General features: G+C 35.4%; 1 protein-coding gene across 1 annotated transcript; it reads left to right on the top strand.

The window, feature by feature from the left end:
- Window positions 1-214: 214 nt before the first annotated feature.
- Window positions 215-20,124, top strand: LOC135158121 (putative nuclease HARBI1). The gene is made up of 3 exons (XM_064115417.1): window positions 215-3,469; window positions 4,069-19,033; window positions 19,506-20,124. The coding sequence occupies exons 1-2, from the start codon at window positions 3,146-3,148 to the stop codon at window positions 4,255-4,257; spliced, it is 513 nt and encodes a 170-aa protein (XP_063971487.1). The 5' UTR covers window positions 215-3,145; the 3' UTR covers window positions 4,258-19,033; window positions 19,506-20,124.
- Window positions 20,125-27,937: the final 7,813 nt, after the last annotated feature.

Genomic DNA, 27,937 nt, shown 5'->3' with positions numbered 1-27,937 from the left:
ACTAGAACTGCAATCGTATCAGAACCAGTGGCGTAACTACGGGGGGGGGGGCATGGGGGGGGGCACGTGCCCCCCCCCCCCCAATCGGCTGGCAAAAAAAAAAAAAAAAACGGGAGAAAAGGGAGAAAAAGAGGGAGAAGAATTTATTGTACATTATAATGTTATATTATATTATATGTTGTGTTATATTACATAAGAATTTTTTTTTCATTACTTTATGAAACATAATGTGCTCAGGGCCTATTTGTTCATTATTCCTGGTACTAGCATTGTCTGTTTAACGAGATATACATGTACAATCATGTTGTACTAAAACGTCCTGTTTTCAAGTCAATATGCACCAAATATATATCATCGCACTTCAAGTTATTATTGTTTTATGTAGTGACATATGCTTCTTTACATGACTACTTAAAGTGATAGCCCCATTTTAAGGTCTGTTTATAAAAAAAATCCTTGTTCGTGTTCGTGCTTACGTTCGAATTAGTGGATTGATGAGATTTGTCTGCTCTTCATGAATTCCCTGAAATCGGTCCTTAAAATGTCTCTTTTTCTAATGTAAATATCAAAAATTTTCAGCTCGCGCTTCGCGCTCGCATCATTTGTTTAGTGAAATACGTATGGTCATAGTAGATTCCTACAAACAAGCCTTAGAATGCCCCTCTTCAGATCTGAATTTCCTATATTTTCAGCTCGCACTTTGCGCTACTGAGATGCGTATGATAATCATGATTACTATGACTACAAAAAGCTCTTCATGTGTTTGAATGTGATTCTAACAAAATCAGCAATCGCTTGGCACTCGCATTGGATGACTATGGTGAGATATGTATACTCTTAATGGATTAAAAAAAAGAAATAGTCCTTAAAATGTCCCTGTTTGGGGTCAATATACACAAAAATTTTCAGCTCGCGCTTCGCGCTCGCATCATTTTGTACGTGAAGTACGTATGGTCTTCATAAATTCCTACAAACAAGCCTTAGAATGCTTCTCTTCAGGTCTGAATTTCCTAAATTTTTAGCTCGCGCTTTGCGCTTGCAATATTTGATTAGTTAGATGCGTATTCTAATCATGATTACAATGACTACAAAAGGTGTTTCATGTTTTCTAACAAAATCAGCAAGCGCTTGGCACTCAAATTAGATGAGTATGGTGAGATATGTATTCTCTTATTTGATTTCTAAAAGATAATCCTTAAACTGTCTCTGTTTGGGGTCAATAAATACAAAAATTTCAGCTCGCGCTTCGCGCTCGCATTGTTTGTTTAGCGAGACAGATACGTATTTTTTTTTTTGTTTAAATAGCTTATTTTGACCCTTTTTAGGTATGAATTTCAAAAATTTTCAGCTCGCGCTTCGCGCTCGCATCATTTGATCAATGAGATACATTACATATCCGTTTAATGGCACAGTCCTTAAAATGTCTCTATATAAGGTCAATAGGCCTATAGCTGGTAATTGAGCGCGCTTTGCGCGCTCACTGAGCGACTCAAATGTTTTGCTGGTGCCCCCCCAATGCCGTGACCCACGGTACGCCACTGATCAGAACAATGTGCATGCATTGACGCCTGTGATTTTATGGAGGGCAAGAAACATAAGGAGATAAAGAGAAAACTCCTGAGGATATACATTTTCAAAATATTAAGAGGGCGCTATCTCTATAGGCAATGGTCACTGATGCGTAAAAAAGACATTTGGCATATGACGGATGATGCCATTAGGAAACCCTAAAAAAGTGATACCAATATAAATGGAAACAAGGAAGTGATGGCCATTTTACTGTTTTCCAACTTTTTAATAGAGAGCGCTTTTTCTTAAAGGTAATGATCACTGATGTGTGTAAAAAAAACATATGGATTATAAGGGATGGTGCCATAAGCATACCCTGCAAATTAGAGACCGAAATAAATGAAAACAAGGAACTTATGGCCATTTTAATATTTCTTTAGTTTGCAATAGAGGGCGCTATTTTTTAAAGATAATGGTCATTGATGTGTAAAAAAAAGAAAAACAGTTGAATTTTGGACTATCATAAGTCAACCCTGAAAATATGAAACTGAATGAAATGAAAACAAGTAAGTGATGGCCATTTTTCTATTTTCCCACTTTGCAATAGAGGGCGCTATTTCTAAAGGTAATGGTCACTGATGCGTAAAAACAGATGAATAAGGAGGCATGTTACCATTAGCAAACCCTGAAAAATATCAGACCAAAATGAATAAAAACAAGGAAGTTACGGCCATTTTACGATTTTCCTACTTTGCATTTCAATAAATATGAATATGTTTTAATGTAGACTATTTCGGATTTGAATTTAGGGCATGAAGACGGCATTTTGAAGGGCAAGTCATATTTTTATATAAAGAGCAACTCTTAAACAATCTACAGCAAATTGTTAGAAGTGTGTAGCATGCAGAATAAGAGAGTAAGGACGGGTTTAGGAATAGTATGCAAATGGACTTGAAATTTACAAAATGGCACCTGGATGGTCATGCATTGCCCCTGTCCGTCCGCCCCTCCCCCCCCCCCCACTTGGTTTTCGCGCAATAAGTAACAAAATATGTAATGGAAAAAAAAAAATGGTGTGAAGGTATAGGACACCAAAATACAGGCTCAGTTCGAATTCGGAGTTCGCAGGTCAAAGGTCACAGCTCATTAGATATGCGAGTTGGTTTCCACATGATTATCATAAGTTCCAAATGAATATTTAGAAATGTTTTTTTATTTGAATCATGTTCATGTGAATTATCACACATAGACATATACTATGTGTAATATGTATGGAAAATACGATGTATGTTGCGCGCCATGTTATATAGTGGTACACTTTGGGGGTACCGTACCAAATTTTTCGAACTTTTATCAATAGATGTGCAAAAACATCAAGGTAAAAAGTCATAAAAGCACGGGGCAGAAAATAAACATTATTCAATAGCTGTTTTTGAAGTCAGTACTGCTGCTATATCGAATCACCTAATGATGGCGACACTGCAAAAGGCCTTCCACTTGTTAATATGAATTGCAGAAAATGGTCTGATATTTGTAAAAGATGAATATTTTTATGAAATATGTGCTTAACTTTTTTGTAATCAGAAGTATCATCTGCATGTGCTTCAATGATATGTTTTGAACTTACCTCGAAACAATGACCTATCAACCATATGGTTTGTTTGATTTTACAGGATCATTTCAAAAGATGCATGGTGATGAGGCAACAATATCACAGTCATCAATGTGTCGAATCATCAAAGATGCGTCGGAAGCTATAGCAACAAGGAAGAGGCAATATATGAGGTTTCCTTCGACAAGAGAAGAAGTTGATGCAACTCAGCGACAGTTCTACCAGTATTGTAGATTTCCAGGAGTGATAGGTGCAATTGATGGGACACATGTCAACATCAGGAGCCCTGATGGGGATCAGGCAATATACTTCCTCAACAGGAAGAATAGATACTCGATCAATGTACAGGTTAGATTAAGTATACCCTTTCTTAGGCCCTTTTCACAATTAGTGCTGAGACTGCTTGCAACCTTTGTGATTGTGTGCAACATATGTTGTGGTCAAATGATTGCAATTGCTAATACAAGCAAATGTGAAAGCCACTTAAATTACTATAACTAGAGCAATGTACTATTTTGTATAAAGTTTGGCAAAAAAGGAATGTTACATTAATTTTCTTTCCTATGATTTCCTATCACTTCAGTTTCATTTATAGTAATTATTCGATTCTTTTTTGATTGGGCAATGTTTACAATGATTAGTTAATTCTGTAGCATATTTTTTTTATATGCATTTTTATCTATTTATTTTTTGCAAGTACTGAGCAATGTAAGCAGTAGATGGGTGGGGTGATTGTTGGATAAATCAACCTAACATGGAAAGCACACCAATAATTTTAATGTGCATGCATGTTAAAATTGAATTCCAAATATGTGATAAACCTGCAAAACTCAATTGTTGTGTGCTCCCATTGGATGTCCCAAAGAAAATTGAAAATTAAGTGCCAAAAACGATATAGAGACAGTTATGAATGTAAGATGTGATATTCCTCTTTTTTCTTCTGCTAGGTTGTTTGTGATCAGGCTGGGAAAATAACAATCATCGTTGCCAGATGGCCTGGCAGCACACATGATTCCCGTATTTTCCCGGAGTGCACACTGAAGGAGCAGCTAGAGGCAAGAGCTGATGGTTCTGAGTGGCTACTTGGAGATAGTGGGTATATGGATTTTCATTTTTGTCTCGCCCACAAGAGGTGAAGGCGAGACTAAGGGATCCAAACGTTGTCCGTCACAAAAATTTTGACACACATCTCCGTAATCGTAAGTCACATTTCAACTAAACTTGGATGGTAGTTGTACTTGGGGGACCTGCATGTTATGCTGCAGTCGGAGGTCACATGGTAAGGTCAAAGGTCAGTTTCAGGTCAACGTTAAAGTTTACATGCAAGACTCTCTTATGACACCTAACTCCGCAACCGTAAGTCACTTTTCAACCAAACTTGGATGGTAGATGTACTTAGGCGACCTGCATGTTATGCTGCAGTCGGAGGTCACATGGTAAGGTCAAAGGTCATTTTCAGGTCAACATAAAAGTTTATGTGCAAGGCTCTTATGACAAGTGTTATTCTATCCCAGTCATTTCACAATGAAGTTTCAATACAATTATGTTGTGTGCCCTCGCAAATCACGATATTTTTGGTTATTTTCATGAGTGGGCGAGACACAATCGCTTCTGCCATGTTTTATTCTAAAAATAGTAAACATAGTATGAAAAACAATTATTGAAAAAAGCTGGCCCGATTTGTCCAGGTCAGAAAAGGGCAACACAATTTTTGTTCAGGCCTTAAGTGAATGCATTCATACAATTTGGGAGTACATGTTTAAATAGCAAATCAGCGTTCCTATTGTTAGGTATCTACTGATTAAAAAATATCTTTTAAAAATTTATGAATTTTGTAAACTTGTTTTTTTACGGAAATGTGTAAATTTACATGGTAATTTTGTAAAAGTACGGTATTTTTACGAAAAAGGAATTCGTAAAATTACGGATTAAAAAAAAATTCCTGCAGCAAAATTTCCGGACGAATTTTTTCCCCGTTAATTATTTATACGGGATCTTGTTAATTTTCGTATAAATAATGGGAAAAAATTCATCCATTAATAATTTATACGGAGTCATGTTAGTTAACATAAATTTTCAGTAAAATTTCGTAAATAAAATCCGTATTTTACATGGGAATTTTGTAAAAGTACGGTAATTTTACGGAATAGGAATCAGTAAAGTTACGAATGAAAAAAAAAAAATCCGGCAGCTAAATTTCCGAACAATTTTTTTTTTCCTGTTAATTATTTATACGGAATCATGTTAATTCACGTAAATTTTCTGTAAAATTTCTGTAAATAAAATCTGTATTTTACATGGGAATTTTGTAAAAGTACAGTAATTTTACGGAAAAGGAATTCGTAAAATTACAGACAAAAAAAATTAATTCCGGTAGCAAAATTTCTGGACAAATTTTTTTTTCCGTTAATTATTTATACGGAATCATGTTAATTTATGTAAATTTTCTGTAAAGTTTCCGTAAATAAAGTCCGTATTTTCAAGAATTGTCATTTACGGAATCTTGTATATTTTACAGAAATTTTTCATAAATTACCACTTTCTGTAAATTTACGGGAAAAAAAGTCCGGAAATTTTGCTGCCGGACTTTTTCCGTTAAAAAACACTCATTTTTTTAACAGTGTAACAACAATACAAGAGAGAAGCAAAGTAGGAAGGCACTCTCCATGTTTACAATAAATCGTTATTGATGTTAGGGCTGAAAACAAACATGACAAAAGACGGGAATAAGAGTATCAGCGAAAGGTTCAACTCTTGCTCGACCATCCCCTAAAATCCCCAAACAGAAACGTAGAAACGAGAGAAAGATATAAGGAAATCAAACAAGTATAAACCTGAAATTTTCATCAAAATCAGGTGTAAATAAGAAAGTAATGACATGTATTGTTTTAATAATCATGCAAATCTTAGGAGCGCATGAACGACACAACGATACGTCTGTGTTTTATAATTATGAATTATTTAAATATGTTCAAAGTGACATATTCGATTTGATTCCATTGAACATATTCCGTAAGCGGGATGCCCCCATCCTACGAAAAAGCCTGGATCTCGCCCTTTTTCTATCTCTTTTCTCCTTCTCTCGTTTTTATTTTCCGTCTCTTATTTTTATTTCCCCATCCTGTCACCCCCTACCCCTCAGTCACTTCTTCCTATCTTTTCTTTCTCTCTCTTTATTTTCTTAATTTTGCCTGATCCTTCTATTGTTCTTTCTTACCCTTCTATTCTCGTTCTCATCCGTTACCTTGTGCTTCCATATCTTTGTAATTATTCATCCTTCTTATTCGACCACCTCAATCTACCTCTTTTCCTTTTCTTTGATCCTCCTTTTCTCGATCCCCGTTCTTATCATTGTCAATCACCACCATCTTTATCATAATTTTTGTTTACGTTTTCTCTTTCGCTCACTCAATATTCCTCATCTCATAAGTACCTCCACCATCCAGCCTTTTCTTAATCTGTCCCCACTCGGAGGAAAGGGAATTCCTTTTCATATTTCTCACATCAAAATTCCTTTTGCTTGTGGGATCAGAACAAAAATACATTTCTGTGCAATCGTACTATAAAAGCAAAACTACGAACTCTGAATAGCACCAAAGGTCCAAAATAACGTTTTAAAGGATTGTTTTGATATTATCGTTGATTATCGAAATATTGGCGTTGCGTTGTCATGGTACACGCAAAGGATTATGGGATACTAGCTTGTGCGGGCGCGCGCACTCGGACGTGTGTCCGCTCCTAACCCGTACATGTGCATATCTATGGACGAGCTTCTCAGAAATTTCAAATCGGAAGCTTGTGATTTTTTGGAACAATAATGTTATTTGGTCATCTGCGGAAGAACTCCAGCACGTTTCTAGCTCGAATCAGTTAGAAGTAATGGGTAAATACTTAACTGACAATAATTTATTTTTGTGGGCCATACATGAAGAGTTTAGTTGCAAAAGGGGTTAGGTCCACTTTGGACCATTCCGAGAAAAAAAACATGTTTTTTATTCTCTCACTTATTGCAATATTCTTATGAGAAACTAAATTGTCATGATGTACTACATCAAATTTGGTATAAAAGAAATCTACCTGTCTTATTTTTTTTCTATACATTAAAAAAAAATTGCCATTAAGGGAACCTAACCCTTTTGCAAGCAAACTCAAATGAATCTATTGATTAAAAAAGTGATTTTTTCTAAGCCACTTTTATTCACGTTTTCATTTGAATTTCAAATTTTCTTTGGTATCATCAGAGAGACTAACAATTTAGAGGTTTAGAGACAGAAAACAATAAAATTTGTGGAAAATGGACCTAACCCTTTTTGACAAATGAGTTATTCAGATAGTAGAGCGGATTAGCCGAACAATTGTGCAAATTTTGACTAAAGCATGAAACTTTCACAAGTATAAGTATATGCCCTAAGATTTATTTTAAAGATGGGAGGTAAATTTTAAAATGCCATTTTCGGCCGTTGCCATGGCAACGGATTAATTTCTCAAAAATGACATACATTCCCATGTAAATGGTAAATAAACATGATATAGATGACCAAAATGATAATTTTTAAGCTCCCAAATGAATATATATAAAATTTAGAAACATTCAAAATTAACAAGATAGTTCCAATTGGTCCGTTGCCATGGCAACGACTTGTTTTTCCCCAGAAAAATAAAAAAACTGATTAAAAAAACGTTGTAGAATAGGATTTATCTTTAATTTTCCCTAATTTTACAGTGTTGAACAATGATATTTTGGTTGCTCAATGTATAAACTACATCTCAAGCCGTTGCCATGGCAACCAAATAACATCAATTTACACAAATTAAATGGTTAACAAGACAATGGACAGGTGGAAAATACAACTGGAAATGACTTAATCTGTATGCTTAAGTTTTGACCCCCTCATTTGAACAAAAAAATACAGAAAGTGTTCTGCAGGAGTTCTTTATAAAGATAAAACATTATGTTGCCTTGGTAATGCTTGAATTAAATTTTAAAAACAAATGTTGCAAAGATCCCGTTGCCATGGCAACAGCATATTTCCCTCTAGAAAGGTAAAAATATTGATAAAAATGTAGAATACGATCATCATTCCATTTTCAATATTTTTAAGGAACTAATAAAAATATATGTTTGTGACTGCATTTATAAATATAACATCTTAAGCCATTGCCATGGCAACCAAATAACATCTAATTAAAAAAAATCAATGACAGGGATGACAGGGTTATGGATAGGTGAAAAATCCAATGAAAATAACTTTTATGCATAAGTTTTGACCTACTCAATTAATTTAGGGGAAACAGTATACAGTGAGTGTTCTTCATGAACTAATTAGAATGATAAACATTGATGTTACCTTAGTAACACTTGAATTCAACGATAAATATCAATGTTGCAAATGACCTGTTGCCATAGCAACGGCTCATTTACGCAAAAAAGTTCTAGTTTTGATTAGAAAAAGGACTTTGGACTCTGATTTTTCTTTCATTTCCCCTAATTTAATGGTAAGAATTGATATGTTTGCTGTTAACATACAAACAATATCTGAAGCCATTGTCATGGCAACCAAATTAATCTAATTTGAAAAAAAAAATAACATGGTTGACAACACAATGGACAGGTGGAAAATACAATTAGAATTGACTTAATCTGTATGCTTAACTTTTGACCCCCTCATTTGAACAAAAAGTACTTAAAATGTTCTGCAGGAGTTCTTTAAAAAGATATGAACTTATGTTGCCTTGGTAACACTTGGATTAAATTCTTTTTAAAATGTTACAAAGGGCTCGTTGCCATGGCAACAGCTTATTTCCCTCTAGAAAGGTAAAAATATTGAATTAGAATTTAGACATGTATGATCATCTTTCCATTTTCAATAATTTTAAGGTACTAATCGAGATATATATGTGACTAAATTTATAAATATAACATCTTAAGCCATTGCCATGGCAACCAGATAACATCTAATTAAAAAAACAACATGGATGACAAGGATATGGACAGGTGAAAAATACAATGAAAATTCACTTGATGTGCATCACTGTATGCATCAGGATTGACCTCAATTAATCTAGGGGAAACAATACAATGAGTGTTCTACATGAACTATTTATCATTCTTAGAATGATAAACATTGAAGTTGCCTTGGTAATAATTGAATTCGATAAACATCAACGTTGCAAATGACCTGTTGCCATAGCAACTACTCATTTCCCCAAGAAAAGTAACAGTTTTGATCAGAAAATCTGTACAATCTGATTTTTTCCTTTCATTTCCCCTAATTTTAGGGTAAGAATGGATATGTTTCCTGTTAACATTCAAATTATAGCTTAAGCTATTGTCATGGCAACCAAATAACATCTAATTTGAAAAAAATAACATGGTTGACATGATAATGGACAGGTGGAAAATGCAATCCATTAACTCAAGGTTTGACCCAGTCAATTAATTTTGAACAAAGATTACAGTGGTTCGCATTAGTTCATTAGAATGATAAAATTTGAGGTTGCCTTGGTAATGCTTGAACTTAATGATAAATATCACTGTTACATATAGCCCGTTGCCATGGCAATGACTCCTTTTTTCCCGAATAAAGTACCAAATTTGATAGAAAAACAGTTTAGAATCTGCATTTTGTCATAAATTTCCCCTAATTTTAGAGTGCAAAGCATTATGTTTGCTGTTGATATACAAATAACTTATGCCATTGCCATGACAACCAAATTACATCTAATTCCAGTGGCTTAATGTGGTTTCTATGCAATGGTTTTAAGGGTGAAGTAGTATATTGTGACTAGTTACAAGGACAGCCAGTGGTCTGATGTGTCCAAGACCCTGAGACAGCTTCCAAAAATGGAGTTTGAAATGGCTGTTGATATATAAATGGACATAGCTTATTTCATATCCGTCTGGGATATATGATTTGGTGTCTAGACCATGGTTTCAATGGTCAAGTAATACACTATGACAAGTTACACGGACAGTCAGTTGTCCAGTATATTTAAAAAAATCCAAGATGGCTTTGAAAATAGAGTCTAAAATTGTTGTTGATGCATTAAAAAAACGTAGATTGTTTAATAGCCTGGAATAAGTTTATGCCATGGTGAAATGTGTCAAACTATACATTAGGACAAGTTACAAGAACACTCAGTGGTCAAGTATGTCAAAAATCCAAGGTGGCTTCAAAAAATGGATTATAGAATAGCCCTGTTACTAAAGAATTGACATATTTCGTGTAATATCTGCCAAGGGCATATTATTTTGATATCTAAACCATGGTTTTAAAAGTCAGTAAATACATCATGACATGGAACAAGTTACAAGGACAGTGAGTAATCCAATATGTCTAAACATCTAAGATGGCTTCAAACAATCGGGGTTTAATTGGAGTCTGTTGCTTAAAAATTGACAAAGTTCATTGAAAGTCAACCAAGGAAAAATGATTTTGGTGTTCAAACTTTGGTTTAAGGTTTCGAAAAATACGTTTAGACTTGTTACAATGATATCCAGTTGTCCAAATTGCCTAAAAATCCAAGAGGGTGATCAAAATGGAATCTAAAATGACTTCTATCACTCAAAAATTATCAGAGTTCATACAACCTGTGAGAAACATCTTTGGTGTCTACACTGTGGTATGAAGGGTCCACTATTACATTAGGACAAGTAACAAGGATGGTTAGTTTTCAATTTTGTCCAAAATCCAAGGTAGATTCTCACAAGTGGATATCATATCCACTTCAACGTAACAGTCGTCATTTTTTAACCCATTCATTGATGCCATCTTGGATTTTCAGGCAAAATGGACATCTATACATCATTGTAACCAGTCCCAACGTATCATTTGATCCTTGAAATTCTAATGTAGACACCAAAATAACATCCCCAGGAGTATTTTTTAATGTACTATGTCCACTTTTAAGTAACATTAAAACCCCCATTTTTCAAACAATCTTTGAATTTTTGGACACAATATTAACACCTGACTGTCCATTCAACTTGACACAATGTACAGTATTAGTTGACCCCTGAAACACTAGTGTAGACACCAAAATCATACCCCCAATGTGCATTATTAATGAATTATATGTCCATTTCGAAGTAACAACAATCAATTTAGACCCCATTTTGGAGGCCATCTTGGATTTTTTAACATACCAGTCCATTGGTTGTCCTTGTAACTTGTTCTAATGCATTAAACCATGGTTTTATGATGATGGTTTAGACATCAAAATCATATTCCCCAGACAGATATTGAACAAAATATGTCCTAATTTATTATTTCACTTTTGAAACTATGGTTTAGACACCAAAATCATATCTCACAGGTGAATATAAAAGGAGTTATTCCACTTTTAAGTATCAGCAGCCATTTTAGAATAGTTTTTGGAAGCCATATTGGATTTTCGAATACACCTGACTGTCATTGTAACTTGTACTAATATTGTTAGACTCTTGAAACCAATGATTTACTCTTGAAACCAATGATTTAGACACCAAAATATTATCCTCCAGGCCAATATGAAATGAGCTATGTCCGCTTTAGGTATAAGCAACCATTTTAGATTCAAGTTTTTGAAGCCATCTTGGATTTTTGGACATTCCAGACCACTGGCTTTCCCTGTAACTTGGTCCAATGTACTACTTGATCCTTAAAACCAATGAATAGAAACCAAATTAAAGCCATTTTATCAAGTAATGGATGAATTGTGAATTTTTAGCCTATGGCACCCACTGAGGGCACCATCCTGGAATACCCTTGCTTAAATTATTTTTAACCTTTCAACCAGTAAAGGTATTTTTTATTTTATTTGACGAGTCTACTTTTCATGTAAAATAACCAGTGAATAGATTACACTTGGCGTTGAATAGATTCATATGTTACTTTAAAAATTATCACAGTATTACAAAATTTTCTTCTTCAAAATCAGCAGTGCAATTTTGAGGGGGCCAGATATGACATATCAAGCAAAATTTACTTTAAAATGTTCTCACCGAGCCAGCGACAGAGCAAAAATTTCCAAATTTTTCCTTTTTGGTATATTATTCGTAAAATAATCATATTTTATCCATCTCTCTTTCACTTTCTCTGTATTCTTTCTTGATAATGATTTTTTTTTCTTTTTTGGGAGGGGGGGGGGGGGGACGGGTTGCAAATTCCCGGGAATTTTCTTGATGGAAACTTTCCATGGGAATAAACGTGACTTTTGTGGGAATTTTTTTTTAATTTTCGGCAATTTTCATGAATTTTTAAAGAAATTATGGGAATTTTCACAAAGTAACGATTTTCTGACATTTGTATGCAGGAATTAAAAGGTGTATCCTGGCAGATGATGCCTAATAGTGCTTTGCTATCATATTTCAAGCCAAGTATGCTAAAACAGTCGAACAAGGAAGGATTTCATGATTTCATGATCTCCATGTAAAAGTTGATTTACTGTATTTACCTTGATTAGGATATCAAGACCATGTCTACTCCTCAAATAGACTTAAGATTTTGATTCATCAACCCCTATAATCCCCTTAGATATTGATATGATGAACAGCTTTAAAACACGCTTTCTTCAAAATGGCCGCCTGCGAATACTTTGAACGTAATTGTCCAGCATCAAAATTAGAGTTTCGGGAATTTAGTTGAGCCCAAAAAAGTCTGATGTGATTTTTGTAGGTCTTATTTCGATGCCATGTATAATGAAATAAGATGGTGCTTATCATGTAGCATATTTATGTTCAGCAACCTCCTATAAGGGAAAAGGAAATAAATACACATATTTTTATCAAAATTTGTACTTTTCTGGAGCCATTTGTAACATTGATATTCATCATTATGTTCAAGCATTACCAAAACAAAAGTAATTTTTGTCATCCTAATGAAATCATGCATAACACTTAATGTAACTTTTGTTCAAAATTAAAAGAGTAGGTCAAACCTTACGCATATTCAGTTAATTTTATTGTATTTTCCTTCGGTCCATTATCTTGTCAGCTATGTTTTTTTGTAAATGAAATGTTATGTTATTGCCATTTCAACGCCTTAAAATGTTATTTATACATTTAACAACAAACATGTACGTGTATGTTTGACACCCTAACCTTAGTGGAAATGAATGAAAAATAAGATTCTACTAGGTATTTTTTTTATCAAAGATGGTATTTTCTGGGGGAAAACGATCCGTTACACATTTGCAAAAAAATGATATTAAATTCAACCATTACCAAGGCAGCATCAGTTTTTATCATGCTATTGTACTCATGCAGAACACTTACTGTAATTTTTGTTCAAAACTTAAAGGAGAATGAAACCTTTAGAACAAGATAGCTTGTGTGAAAACAGAAAAATCTAAGAAACAGATCAATGAAAGTTTGAGAAAAATCGGACAAATAATGAGAAAGTTATGAGCTTTTGAATATTGCGATCACTAATGCTATGGAGATCCTCACATTGGCAATGCGACAAAGATGTGTGATGTCACTCTTGAACAACTCTCCCCATTACTTTAGTATATATTTCACTTAAATTGCCTCTTTTATTACATCTATCAGTAGAACATGTATTCTTTCTATAGGAGGGCATGTAATACAGATTTTTATAGAATACATCATGGATAAAGAGTTTGTATCACCATACGAAAAAGCAAAAAGACACATTTTCAGGGTCCATCAAAGGGAAAGTTGTTCATGTGTGACATCACACATCCTTGTAGCGTTGCCAATGGGAGGATCTCCATAGCATTAGAGATTGCAATATTCAAATGCTCATAACTTTCTTATTATTTGTCTGATTTTTCTCAAACTTTCTTTGTTCTTATTCTTTGATTTTTCTGTTTCGACACAAGCCTACTTGTTCCAAAGGTTTCATTCCCCTTTAATGACTGGTCAAACATTATGTAGCTTTTAAAAGTAAACCTTTATTTTACATCCCACCTGACCATTATCATTTCAACAGTAATCTTTTTTGGTATTTATAAATTACATCTTGATTGGTTGCCAAGGCAATGGCTGAAGATGTTATCTACATATTAACCGCAAACATATATTTTCTAACACCCTTAACTTAAGGGAAATGAAAGAAAAATCAGATTTTATCATGTTTTTATTTATCAAAGCTGCTGATACTTTTCTGGGGGAAATGAGCTGTTGCCATGGCAACAGAACATTTGAATTATTAATATTTATCATTTAATTCAAGAATTACCAAGGCAACATCAATTTATTATTCTAATGAACTCATACAGAATACTTAGTGAATTTTTTGTTTAAAATTAAATGACTAGCCAAACCTTTCGCATATTGAGTTATATTTGTATTTTCCACCTGTCCATGATCTTGTCATCCAAATTATTATTTTTTTGTGAATTAGATATTATTTGGTTGCCATGGCAATAGCTTTAGATTTTATTTAAACAATTTGCATCAAACATATCTATGTTTAACACACTAAGATTGGGGGAAATGCAAGAAAAAACAGATTCTATAGTCCTTTTTTAATAAAAACTGGTACTAAATGATCCGTTGCTATGGCAACAGGCAATTTGCAACATTGATATTTATCGTTGAATTCAAGTATTACCAAGGCAACGTCAATCTGTATCATTCCAATTAGTTCATGCAGAACACTCTCTGTATTATTTCCCCTAAATTAATTGAGTAGGTCAAACCTTATGCATTTACATAAGTTAATTTTCATTGTACTTTTCACCTATCCATAACCTTGTCATCCCTGCTGTTGTTTTTTAAATTAGATGTTATCTGGTTGCCATGGCAATGGCTTAAGATGTTATATTTATAAATGTAGTCACAATCATATTTTGATTAGTTCCTTAAAAATATTGAAAATGGAATGATAATCATACATGTATTCTATAATTTTATCAATATTTTTACCTTTCTAGAGGGAAATAAACTGTTGCCATGGCAACGGGATCTTTGCAACATTCGTTTTTTTTATTTAATTCAAGCATTACCAAGGCAACATAATGTTTTATCTTTATAAAGAACTCCTGCAGAACACATTCTGTATTTTTTTGTTCAAATGAGGGGGTCAAAACTTAAGCATACAGATTAAGTCATTTCCAGTTGTATTTTCCACCTGTCCATTGTCTAGTTTACCATGTTATTTTTGTAAATTAGATGTTATTTGGTTGCCATGGCAATGGCTTGAGATGTAGTTTATACATTGAGCAACCAAAATATCGTTGTTTAACACTGTAAAATTAGGGGAAATTAAAGATAAATCCTATTCTACAACGTTTTTTTAATCAGTTTTTTATTTTTCTGGGGAAAAACAAGCCGTTGCCATGGCAACGGACAAATTGGAACTATCTTGTTAATTTTGAATGTTTCTAAATTTTATATATATTCAATTGGGAACTTGAAAATTATCATTTTGGTCATCTATGTCATGTTTATTTACCATTTACATGGGAATGTATGTCATTTTTGAGAAATTAATCCGTTGCCATGGCAACGGCCGAAAATGGCATTTTAAAATTTACCTCCCACCTTTAAAATAAATCTTACGGCATATACTAATACTTGTGAAAGTTTCATGCTTTAGTCAAAATTTGCACAATTGTTGTGATTTTTGGAGCTAATCCGCTCTACTAAGAAGAGATTTGTTGCAAAAAGGGTTAGGTCTACTCCAAGATTTTTTTTTCTCACATATTGCAATATTCTTATGCGAAACTGAATTTTCATGATACCTTACCATGAGAACATTAAATTGTGTATAAAAGAAATCTACCTGTCTTCATATTTTTTAACATAATAAGATTAAAAGTGTTGTTAAATGTGGCTAAATTAGATATAGGTCTATGTGTAGCTCAAATTTGAATTTCAACGATGCTCTTAGTTTTTTTCCATAAAAAACACTTGCATTTAATGTATTTATATTATTGTCACAGTAGCGTTTCAATGTATAGATTTAAATGCCATCATTTTGGGATCCAGGTATGATTTATATTGCATCTTTCGCGAAGGGTTTTGCATTTCGTTTACAAAGGTGTTAAGGGCAATACTATATTCTTTCTTTTCACCCGACAATGCTGACTGTGTTGGCAATTTAATTACTGTTTACTTTCTTTTGTTTTTCTTCTTTTCAAATTTACTACATTTCACAGGGGCGGATCCAGGATTTCCAAATGGGATGAGGGGGTGGGCATTTGTACAAGAAACCTCTAGGAAAAAGTTGACAAGCAAAAATAAGGTTCCCTAATTCTCTTTGCATGGCACAAAAAAAAACACCTCCCAAAAGACGATCCGCCACTGACATGTCCCTGGCAAATTTTCCGCTTTACTCATTTTCATGGGTGAGACTCTGTATGTCAAGCATGGCGGTTTTAGGAGGGGGTGTCTCTATGCCATCATAGTCCGGTATCATTCTTATATATATAACACTATTTAAAATATTACTGACAGGTAAAGTAGGGCCATACAATGATATCACCGAACTTAGTCAAACATTTTTTTAGTAAATTGTCTTTTAAAATCTTAAATTAAATGCACATGTATATATAGCATGTTTGCTTAAACAAGAATTCGTTTGACTAAACAGCTGCCACGCCATGCCATTTCTGTTTCTTAATTTCATAATTTCATAATTCTCATGCGCCTATACTTAACAAATAAATAACACATTTGAAAAATATGTTGCAAATAAAATGAATTTACATGTTAAAATTTACTTTGAATGCCCATTTCTTAAATTGATTGCTCTTTAAAAAAATCATGTAATTCATTTAAAGAATGTTTTACAGAGATAATGAACCCACGTTCGAAAAAATGGTAATGCTTGCGAATTCATTAAATTGCATGATAACTATTTACATTACAATGACAAATAACCGAGGCGACCATAGTGGGAAAACCTTTACAATGAGGGGATAAAGCAGAGGAGTATACGGAGAAGGAAAACAATTAAAGAAGTACAAAATTGAGGAAATAGATAGACAGAAAAGACAGAAAGAAAGAGAGAAGAAAAAAATTATGAGAGGAGAAACAGTGTTACGAATATGAGTTGCGTTACAAAATAATGTCAAACTGCTACATGACATAATAAGATATAACGACATAAACATTATCATGTGTAATACAAAAACATACATATACATAATTGTAATTTGTGATACAATTGTCATGTGCATTTCACTCGCTGCGCTTGCATGTAAACAGACGTTCCCTTTTAAGGTTTACACAAGTAAACGACCAATGTGTGAAGGGTAAGGGCAGATTTTAAAGGAATTATGTTCATATCATTTCTGTTCATGCGCGTTATTCCCAATATAGTTTGATTTGTTGTTAAAGACATTATCACTGTGGAAAAGATGGACGGGCGCTTGGCTGGGGCAGACAAACACGACATGAACAAGTAATACAAGGGATACAAGAGATGAAATAAAACATAATGGAACATTCTATCATAATGTCATATTTTCAGGTGTAAATGTCAACACTTTCGTTTGCTCGCGACTTATCAGAAATTATGCCGGGTTTTTTACTCTAAATATGTCGTTTATACACGAGTGTACTCCCCTTTTGAGAGTCACTGCCAATCTCTTTAAAGGAAGTATGTCGTTCATACCCAAGTAAAGACCTTTATCTTTTTTTTATCTTTTTTTTTGCTTGCTTGTCAAATTTTAAACGGGAAAAAATGATAATGCATTAATAAAAAAAATCATGTGAATTTTGATATAATACGCATACAACGTTTCTAATTCTATTCCAAAACACTGTTCAAAAACGCACTTCGAATGAACTTTATCGCTGTGGATAATACAGTGAATAGTTCAATGTTCTTTGCTCGCGATGAACAAAAAAATGTTATTTTAAATCGTTTGTTTATCAGGGTTTTTTAAGGAAAAGGAAAGACAACAAAATAATTACCCGTCCCTGGACATTTACTATTAGAAAGTCAATATCTTAACGGTATATTTTCAAAATAAAATAAGATGCTTGTGCTAAAGCTTAATTGTCGGAATATAACGGAAAAGACGCTCACAAACTTTTCACAAGGCACCTAATTACCCAAATAAAAAGTATGCAATGTTAATATTTAACTCTCATTTAATGGTATTCAAGAAGGCCATCAGTACATCTATGACCGACTTTCTGGTTACAAGGCGAAGGCAAAAGGTCAATCGGGGGTCATTTCAATTAAAATATTTAAAAAAAGATTAAGGATTTCATTTATTTTTTAGACCAATTAATGAAATTATCAATCAGGATAAACATGCATATAACGGTTATAAGATATCAGAAATGCGATGAGAATAGATGATAATAATTTAATGTTATGGTAAAAGGTCATAGCTCATGTCAGATCAGTGAACGTGGATAAGTATTAATATTCTGTTAATAACCTGAAACCAAGACCACACTCAATAAACGATTCTACGGGCACAGATCCACCGTCAACACAGCAAAGCTGGACACTCCAGTTGGCCGCCATTTTAACCTCCCCAACCACTCCATCACTGACATGATTCTACAGGGCATCGAATCTTTAGGTACCCGTCCTGACTCAGTCCGTACTAGCAGAGAGAAGCTCTGTGTTAGAGATTCAACCTTCCCCCTCAAGTGTATTCTTAATCCTTTGTATTATGTAATGCACAATAGTGCTCTGGAGTGAATATTGAGTAGTTAGGCTCAGTGGTTAGGCTCCATCGCACTTAATTGTAATTAACATACTCAGCATTTTTGAACTGGGTGGGTTGCCTGTTTTAGCAGGAGTACCTCACTATCTGCACAGCTTTCACACAGGCAGGACCTATTGGTCCTTGGGTCCAGTTGGGTGATTGGAAATGGAGAGTTAGAGTTTTAAGCCAAACACTTGCGCTGCAATAAAACTATATTCCAGAGTCAAGATTCACTAAACCAACATGGAGGCCTGTTCCTGATTTCCTGCATTTAGTCATCCCAGTCAAACTGTAAGTTTAGTTGTTTTTTTTGGTCTCATTTATGTCTTGGATTTTTATTATTCATTGAGAATAACAAAAGGTCAAAGAAAACCTCTAAAATGTGAGATGTGAAAGATGCTAACTATATTTTTTCATTAAAAGATTATTATATGTCAACAAGAATTCCATCTGTTGAAATATTGAAAGGTCTTAAAAGTATATTCTTAAAATATATAAGAAACTTTGCTTTTCCTAAGCATTAATGGATTATGGAAAGTGTTTCTCATGTCATGGAATTTCTTTGTATGAAATGTTAGATTTAAGAGAAATGATGATGCTTTCTTTTCAATGACCGAATTATGTCATTCTAGATTATACTTGAATACTTGAATTAAGCTAGGGAAATGATGTTTCCTTGAATATAGATAACCTATTATGTAATGGTTATTGTCCTATATGTATTCCGTAGACTTTTTAAGTTTTGGAAACAGTTTAATTGTAGATGGGTTCTTCTTCATCTACCTGGGAGTTCACCCAGTGGTTCTTCAGAAGTAAAGAAGTCTGGCAGCTCATTTTCAGCCATTGACCAGACCAGTCAAGAGTAGGAGTAAAGGTTTATTAGAGGGCACCCACCAAGAACGGACAGCACCCTCGCTGACAAGATCTGATGATGGTCGTTTATCATCGCTCGTTTTACTCATTCGTTACTCCTCATGAATTTTTAGCAGGAAGCAACAGTTGATTAAAGTGGGTTATTTTATTTATACCCTCCAGAGACTTAAAGCATTGTTTTGTAACCATATATATACTATTGTGTAACTTCCTTCGAGTTGAATATATTTTTGTTATTATTGTTTATCTTCTGTTTATTCTGGTCCACCAAAACCAGAAGATTGAATTTAAATGTTGGAAGTTGAAGCCGGAAAACGAGTAATAAAACTAAACATATTTTATTTGTTGAACTAAATAATAATTGTCTTCCATGGTCATTTATTTAGTTTTACAGTAGTGAGTTGAGAGAGTCACCATTCGACACAAGTTATGTCCATTTGAATTTATTCAGGTGTGACATTTTTGGGGGCTTGTCCGGGAGTCGAACCCGGGACCTCTCGCAGAATTAGGTTTCCTCTTATACTTCTTTATTACCAAAAGTGAAATAGATATTCTAATTTTGTGAAGTACAAATTTGGAATTTTTCTACCTAAGAATATTCATAGATTGTTCTTGGACATTATTTTTGCTTTGTATAATGGGATATATTAGATATTATCAAGTCAAAGCAGGATACTCCATAGAATGTAATTTCATGTGAATATTATTTACCGTTTTGATCGTTAATGCTACTTCTCTTTGAATGTTTTGTATTCTCTTCAATAATAGGAATAGTTGTGATTTGGTTGATTTGGTGATTCGGAAATCGGATGCAAGTCTTCCAAGTCGGTTAAAGTGTTCTTGATTCTTTGGTAAGTAATCATTTTGCGTAACTTTGCGCGCGTGTTTGGAAGAAGTTATTTTCTCAGATAGAATTTTAACCTTTTGATACAATAGTCCTGCCTGGTTAAGTTTTCATAATGGATTATATTGATGAAAAATTGATTAACTTAGGTAAAGAGTTAGGATTAGTGGGTAAAGACTTGTTGGATTTCATTAAGGATAGAGAACAACAAGCAAGAGAAGAGAGAGCAACTGTAAGGGAAGATAGGAGACAGAAAATTGAGTTAAAGCAGTTAGAGGAAAATATATTAGATAAACAGTTGGCCTTAGTGCAGGCTAATAAGGGTAATGAATCCCAGTTAGGAAATAACAGTATGCGAACCCATAGTTTGACAAAAGTCCCAAAGTTACCTCACTTTGACGAAAGTAGGGATAACATAGATGCATACCTAGAGCGTTTTGAAAGGTACGCAAATAGTCAGAAATGGCAAAGTGATTGTTGGGCCATTAATTTAGGTGCACTTCTACAGGGGAAGGCTCTAGAAGTCTACAGTAGGTTGGCACCAGATGAAGCTGCTAAGTATTCAACTCTCAAGGACGCCCTCCTTCGTAGATACCAGATGTCTGCAGATGACTTCCGGAAGAAGTTCTACAGAGCAACTCCAGAGACAGGAGAGTCTGCTGGTCAGTTTATGGCGAGGTTAGAACATTACTTCGAGAGATGGGTAGATCTGACAGATACAGCCAAATCATTTGAAGGGTTGAAAGATTTGATAATTAGACAGCAGTTCTTAGAGCAGATAAATCCAGGATTAGCTATTTACCTGAGAGAGCGTACTCCTCAGTCGACAAGGGAAATGACTGAAACTGCTCAGATTTATATTTCAGCACATGGTGGTCATTTCAAGGGTCCAAGAAAGGAAACCAAAGTAATGACACCTCATAAGTCTGAAACAAAGAGTGGTGGTTTTCATAGGGAAAAGCCTAAGGGCCGAAAGCAAATTGGTCCTTGCTATCTGTGTGATCAAATGGGTCACCTTGCAAGAAATTGTAAGTCAAGTTCTAAATCAAAACCTGAAAAGGGTGGAAGTTTTGTAGATATTGGGTCCAAAACCAATAAACATAGGAAGTCTTCAGGTAAGACTAAATCTCATGATCCATGTCCTACGTGTTCTTCTTCTAAAGATTTAGGTGATGGCAGTGATACATCCCAGCTTGAGAGTGGGCTGTTTGTCATGATGTCTGCCTCAGGTATGGACCAGACAAGACCTACGAGGAAACAGAGGAAGAAACAGAAGAAGAAAATATCTGAGATGTGTGCGACTTGTAAAGGTAAGTTACGCGAACTAATGCCTGTTACTGATGGTATTGTGAATTCTCAGACAGTTTCTGTTCTTAGAGACACAGGGTGTACTTGTGTTGTGATTCGGAAGAAACTAGTCAAGAAGGATCAGATGACTGGGAAATACAAGCTGTGTATTCTCATTGATGGTACGGTACGTTGGTATCCTACGGCTACGATACATATTGATTGTCCGTTTTTTGTAGGAACCGTTGTGGCGCTTTGTGTACGAGCACCACTGTTTGATGTTATTGTAGGAAATATCCAGAATGTTCTTCCTCCAGATGCGCCGAATCCAAATTGGGGAATGCCGACATCAGGTAATGTTGTCACAGATAATGCTTTGTCTGAGGTGGGGATGGCTGTTGAGACGAGGTCACAGGTTAAAGCTGCTGAGAGAAAGCAAGCTCATTTGAAGGTAATGTCTCCCATTCCAGAAGTTTCTCCACAGGATATACAGGAAGCACAGTTAGCAGATCCTACACTTAAGAAGGCAAGAGAACTTGCTGAGACCGAGGATGGTAGCAAAGAAGGTAAGAGAAATTATTTTTTCTTTCAGGATGGTTTGCTGCATAGAGTTTTCCAACCAAGTAGTGTTGTGAATGGAAACCAGGTTGTGCAACTTGTTGTGCCTAAGCCCTATCGGAAGGTTGTTATGAAACTGGCACATGAAGGTATTATGGGTGGACATCAGGGTGTCAAAAAGACTTTAGATAAGATAATGTTGAGTTTCTTTTGGCCAGGATTACAAGCAGATGTGAGTAGATTCTGCCAGTCGTGTGATATCTGTCAGAGAACTATTAGCAAGGGAAGGGTCCCACGAGTTCCTCTTGGCAAGATGCCAATTATCGATGTTCCATTCAAGAGAATAGCTGTTGATTTGATAGGACCGATTCAACCTATCACTTCCAGGAAGAATAGGTATATTCTTACAGTGGTTGATTGTGCTACTAGGTACCCAGAGGCGGTAGCCTTGCCCAACATAGAGACAACTACTGTTGCAGAGGCACTTGTTCAGATTTTCTCCAGAGTCGGTGTACCACAGGAGATTTTGTCAGATCAGGGCACTCAGTTCACCTCTGATCTTATGAAGGATATTGGGAAGTTGCTTTCAATAAAGCAAATGATGACGACCCCATATCACCCTGCCTGCAATGGGCTCGCTGAACGATTCAACGGCACGTTGAAGAAGATTTTACGAAGAACTTGTTCAGACCGTCCCTCTGATTGGGATCGGTATCTCGCACCTATTTTGTTTGCTTACAGGGAGACTCCTCAGGCTTCTATGGGTTTCTCACCTTTCGAACTCCTGTACGGACGCACTGTAAGAGGACCCTTGATGATTCTCAAGGAACTTTGGACGGGTAAGCAGCAGAATGAGGAGTTGAAATCAACCTACCAGTATGTAGTCGAGCTGAAGGAACGACTGGAATCGACGCTAGAGGTTGCACAGCAAGAGCTGAGGAAGTCGATGGAAAGAAGTTCAAAGTACTACAACTCGAAGAGTAGGGAGAGAAGATTTCAGGTAGGAGATCAAGTTTTGTTGTTGTTACCTACTGAACACAACAAATTGTTAGTACAGTGGAAAGGTCCATTCACTGTTGTGCACAAGCTCAGTGATCAGGATTATAGGTTAGACATTAATGGAAAACTTAAGACTTTCCATGCTAATTTGTTGAAACGTTATATCAGCAGAGAAGAAGACAGAGAAGAGTCTTTGACGGGTGATGAAGATCCAGCGGTTAGCGCTCAAGCTGTTGTCATGACCGAGGATGATGACAGTGAAGCTAGTCCGATGTCAGGGAAGCTCAAGTCCATCAGTATTCATCTCCCTCCACTTGAAGCAACTGAGACGACAGAAGATGTTTCAGTGTGCAAGAACTTATCTAAGGAGCAGAGGCGTGAGGTAAATTCTTTGTTACTTGATTACAGGGAAGTCCTTACTGATCTTCCAGGAGAGTGTAAGTTGGGCACTCATTCAATCAAGCTGACTACAGATGAGCCAGTACGTCAGAGACCATACCCCACTGCACATGCTCGCAAGAACACAATTGAGGAAGAAGTCAAGAAGATGCTCGAGATGGGAGTGATTGAGCAGTCTGAGTCTCCTTATTCATCGCCAATTGTGTTAGTTGGAAAAGCTGATGGGACAAACCGTTTCTGCGTAGATTTTCGTCGATTGAATCGAGTGACAGTGTTCGACGCAGAACCCATTCCCAACAGTGATGAGATTTTCGCAAGTCTATCAGGATGTAAGTACTTCTCAAAAGTAGATCTATCTAAAGGGTACTGGCAGATTCCCTTATCCGAGGATGCTAAAGAGAAGACTGCATTCCGTAGTCCAAGTGGACTGTACCAGTTTTGCAGGATGCCTTTCGGTCTTGTTAATGCGCCGGCAACGTTCAGTCGGGTAATGAGATCACTGCTCAAAGGTATGCCTTGCGTTCATAACTACTTGGATGACATACTCATCCATACTCGTACATGGGAGGAACATCTCCATGTTCTTGGAGAAGTCTTCAACAGACTTCGTTCAGCTGGTTTGACGGCACGGCCAAGTAAGTGTCAAATAGGATGTAACCAGATTGAATATCTAGGCCACATCGTGGGAGAGGACAAGCTTCTACCGATGCAAGACAAGGTGGAAAAGATTCGCAACGCTCCACCGCCAGAGACAAAGAAGCAGATGAGATCGTTCATCGGGATGATAAACTACTACCGCAAGTTTATCCCTGATTTTGCATCAATTGCAGCTCCTCTGACAGACAAGACCAAAGGTCGTCAGCCCAACAAGCTTGTTTGGAGTGAATCAGACAAGAAGGCTTTTCAGCAGTTGAAAGACTGTTTGTCTACAGCTCCAGTTCTTTGCTTAGCTGATGTCGCTAAGCCCTTCATCATTCGCACTGATGCCTCGTCAACAGGTATCGGAGCAGTTCTCCTTCAAGAAAAAGAAGAAGGAAAACGCCCTGTTGCTTACGCCAGCAGAAAGTTACTTCCCAGGGAGCAAGCGTACTCTGCCATTGAACGCGAATGTCTCGCAATCGTTTGGGGAATTAGTAAATTTCAGGTATACCTAGATGGACGAGAGTTCATATTGGAGACAGATCACAAACCCCTCGTCTACCTTAACCAGTCTAAGTCGACTACTAGTAGAATCATGAGGTGGGCTTTATCTCTCCAACCTTACAGGTTCCATATTGAAGCTATACCAGGTTCGGAGAATGTTGGCGCGGATTTTCTCAGCAGGGCAATTTGAGTTTAAATTAAGTTTAAGTAAAGCAAGAGAGCTTAGATTTATTTCTATGTCAATCCACTTTTGGGGATAGATTGAATATTTAATGTAAATATGAAATATTTTCTTAAGGAGGGGGTGATGTTAGAGATTCAACCTTCCCCCTCAAGTGTATTCTTAATCCTTTGTATTATGTAATGCACAATAGTGCTCTGGAGTGAATAGTGAGTAGTTAGGCTCAGTGGTTAGGCTCCATCGCACTTAATTGTAATTAACATACTCAGCATTTTTGAACTGGGTGGGTTGCTTGTTTTAGCAGGAGTACCTCACTATCTGCACAGCTTTCACACAGGCAGGACCTATTGGTCCTTGGGTCCAGTTGGGTGATTGGAAATGGAGAGTTAGAGTTTTAAGCCAAACACTTGCGCTGCAATAAAACTATATTCCAGAGTCAAGATTCACTAAACCAACATGGAGGCCTGTTCCTGATTTCCTGCATTTAGTCATCCCAGTCAAACTGTAAGTTTAGTTGTTTTTTTTGGTCTCATTTATGTCTTGGATTTTTATTATTCATTGAGAATAACAAAAGGTCAAAGAAAACCTCTAAAATGTGAGATGTGAAAGATGCTAACTATATTTTTTTCATTAAAAGATTATTATATGTCAACAAGAATTCCATCTGTTGAAATATTAAAAGGTCTTAAAATGATATTCTTAAAATATATAAGAAACTTTGCTTTTCCTAAGCATTAATGGATTATGGAAAGTGTTTCTCATGTCATGGAATTTCTTTGTATGAAATGTTAGATTTAAGAGAAATGATGATGCTTTCTTTTCAATGACCGAATTATGTCATTCTAGATTATACTTGAATACTTGAATTAAGCTAGGGAAATGATGTTTCCTTGAATATAGATAACCTATTATGTTATGGTTATTGTCCTATATGTATTCCGTAGACTTTTTAAGTTTTGGAAACTGTTTAATTGTAGATGGGTTCTTCTTCATCTACCTGGGAGTTCACCCAGTGGTTCTTCAGAAGTAAAGAAGTCTGGCAGCTCATTTTCAGCCATTGACCAGACCAGTCAAGAGTAGGAGTAAAGGTTTATTAGAGGGCACCCACCAAGAACGGACAGCACCCTCGCTGACAAGATCTGATGATGGTCGTTTATCATCGCTCGTTTTACTCATTCGTTACTCCTCATGAATTTTTAGCAGGAAGCAACAGTTGATTAAAGTGGGTTATTTTATTTATACCCTCCAGAGACTTAAAGCATTGTTTTGTAACCATATATATACTATTGTGTAACTTCCTTCGAGTTGAATATATTTTTGTTATTATTGTTTATCTTCTGTTTATTCTGGTCCACCAAAACCAGAAGATTGAATTTAAATGTTGGAAGTTGAAGCCGGAAAACGAGTAATAAAACTAAACATATTTTATTTGTTGAACTAAGTAATAATTGTCTTCCATGGTCATTTATTTAGTTTTACAGTAGTGAGTTGAGAGAGTCACAATTCGACACAAGTTATGTCCATTTGAATTTATTCAGGTGTGACACTCTGGATGAGACGACTTCGCACCACCCAACCTCATGGCCTGAACATCCAAGAGGGGAACGACTGATTATTCTTTCCTATCCACTTTCAATTTATATATACATATAATTTTTCCCCTCAGCTCTTTTGAATAGTTACATTTTAGTTTATTCCTCTACTTTCCTCCCATATCTCATACAAGCTCAGCTCCAATTTTTCCTTCCTTATTCAGGCAATATCATAATTATTATATATATATATTTTTTTTTTCTTCTCCACTCACCTCTCTTAGATTTACCACATTTGCTTATTTACATGTATACTATGGTTTCTTTATAATACACCCCCTCTCTTCTATATTTGCTTTTACCATTTTAGGCAACTTGCTTCCTCTTTTTCACATATACAGGTTTTTTTTTTTTTCCCTACTATATAGTCTTATAATTTTTTCCCGTCACACCTAGCGGATTACAATATCAGTTACACCATATGTGTATTTATATATTTTTTCATATACATTTCTTTTTTGGATATATTTATATACATATCACTTATAGATACATATTTACACTTACCTTCTTCTCTTAGTTTGTTTAATGCTTTATTATATATACTTATATGTCTTTTGCACGTTATCAGTTGTTCCCCATTCTTTTCCTTCCCCCCCCCCCACTCTTACACCAGTTTATTACGCCTTTCTTTCTAACCTGTTTGACCCACCTCTCACTTATTCTCTTGTTATTCATCCCTCTATCACTGTTTTGTTCTAGATCCTGTTTGATGTTACCTGCCTCATTATCTTAATCCCTCTTGGCCTTACTTACACTAATTTCCCTTTGTGTCTGCCTACTCCTTTTCTTTCATCCCCTTCACTAACCTGATTGGTCTTCTCTACTCACTAATGCCCTTTTTGTCTCCTTGTTTCTAGTGTTGCTGTAGCTTGTTTGTGGTCTATATTATGGTTGTTCCACTTTATATGTTTGTCATTTTGCCTCCGACGAAGATTCTGCTAGAATCGAAAGCTTAGGCCCCTTTTTGACTTTCTGAAAAATACTTAATAACAATAAATGAACCCTGTTTGCATCAACATATATATAGGATATCACAGATTATATGAATTGAAACGAATGTTTTAAGTCAAGGTCAAAGGTAATTTGAAGTCAATAAACTTTATTATCAGAGGCGGCGGAACGTGAGGCCCATGCAATGAAAGTGGAGAGGGACCTATTGTTTGGCAGACCAAAAAAATGCCCATCCAGTTTCTTTGTCCGAGCCTGATGTTCCGCCGCCTCTGTTTATTATCAAGTTTTTTTATTTCTTAAAAGAAAAAAATATTCGTCTTACAAGAAGGGTAAGTATTTTCAAAGTAATTGCTGCTGCTACATGT

Source organism: Lytechinus pictus, unplaced genomic scaffold, assembly GCF_037042905.1.
Source record: "Lytechinus pictus isolate F3 Inbred unplaced genomic scaffold, Lp3.0 scaffold_38, whole genome shotgun sequence".
Lineage (NCBI taxonomy): Eukaryota > Metazoa > Echinodermata > Echinoidea > Temnopleuroida > Toxopneustidae > Lytechinus > Lytechinus pictus.
The sequence above is the reverse complement of the archived record's forward strand: the minus strand, read 5'-3'. Positions and strand labels throughout refer to the sequence as shown.